At 61.0% G+C, this 652-nt stretch overlaps 1 protein-coding gene across 2 annotated transcripts in view; it reads right to left on the minus strand.

The window, feature by feature from the left end:
* The window catches only part of SLC2A6 (solute carrier family 2 (facilitated glucose transporter), member 6), a 6,279-nt gene that overhangs the window by 1,255 nt on the left and 4,372 nt on the right, over window positions 1-652 (minus strand). For both annotated transcript variants that reach the window (XM_010850669.1, XM_010850662.1), the window contains exon 7: window positions 47-155. In XM_010850669.1, the coding sequence (XP_010848971.1) occupies window positions 47-155 (109 nt within the window). The remainder of the gene's footprint in view (window positions 1-46; window positions 156-652) is intronic.

Here is a 652-nt window from a genome sequence, read left to right on the forward strand (position 1 = left end):
GCTGGAGGAGCAAAAGAAGGAAGCACAGGTGACCGCCCGCACTCACCCGAGACGAAGAGCAGGGCCTTGCGGCCGGCCAAGTCCATGGTGAGGGCGGCGATCAGCACGGACAGGAGCCTCACGGCGCCCACGATGGCGGCGTCAACCTTGGGAGGCTGCGAGGAGGGAGCCGTGAGGCCGAGCGACCCTAGCCCATTGGGCCTCTCCCCCACCCCCAAGGCTCTGCAGGGTCAGGCCCTGGGCTCAGCAGCTTTCTGCCAGTCACCCAGCCCAGCCCGCGGGGCCTTGCTGGCAGGGGGCACAACTGTCATGCCCACCACTAAGCCCCGGGCTAGTACTGGATCCTGGCACCACTGCCCCTAATCTTCACACCTCATCTCATCTCTGAGCCCAGGACAGGCATGTGAAGGCCTGCTGGCTATTATCTCCAGTTCGCAGAGGAGGAAGCTGAGGTTTTGGCGGGGGGGACCTGACTTCCTCAGCGAGTGACAGATGCTCTGAACCTGGGATCTGTGGTTCCCAGGGGGTCGTTTTTCTAGAAGACTGGTCTCCCTTGTAATTCCGAGTATCTTGCTTAAAACATGGAAGCCTTACAAACATTACTCAGGACAGGCGGGTGCACAGAAACAGTTATGAGACGTGGGTGTGCCCG

Source organism: Bison bison, unplaced genomic scaffold (genome assembly GCF_000754665.1).
Source record: "Bison bison bison isolate TAMUID 2011002044 unplaced genomic scaffold, Bison_UMD1.0 scf7180017851409, whole genome shotgun sequence".
Taxonomy (NCBI): domain Eukaryota; kingdom Metazoa; phylum Chordata; class Mammalia; order Artiodactyla; family Bovidae; genus Bison; species Bison bison.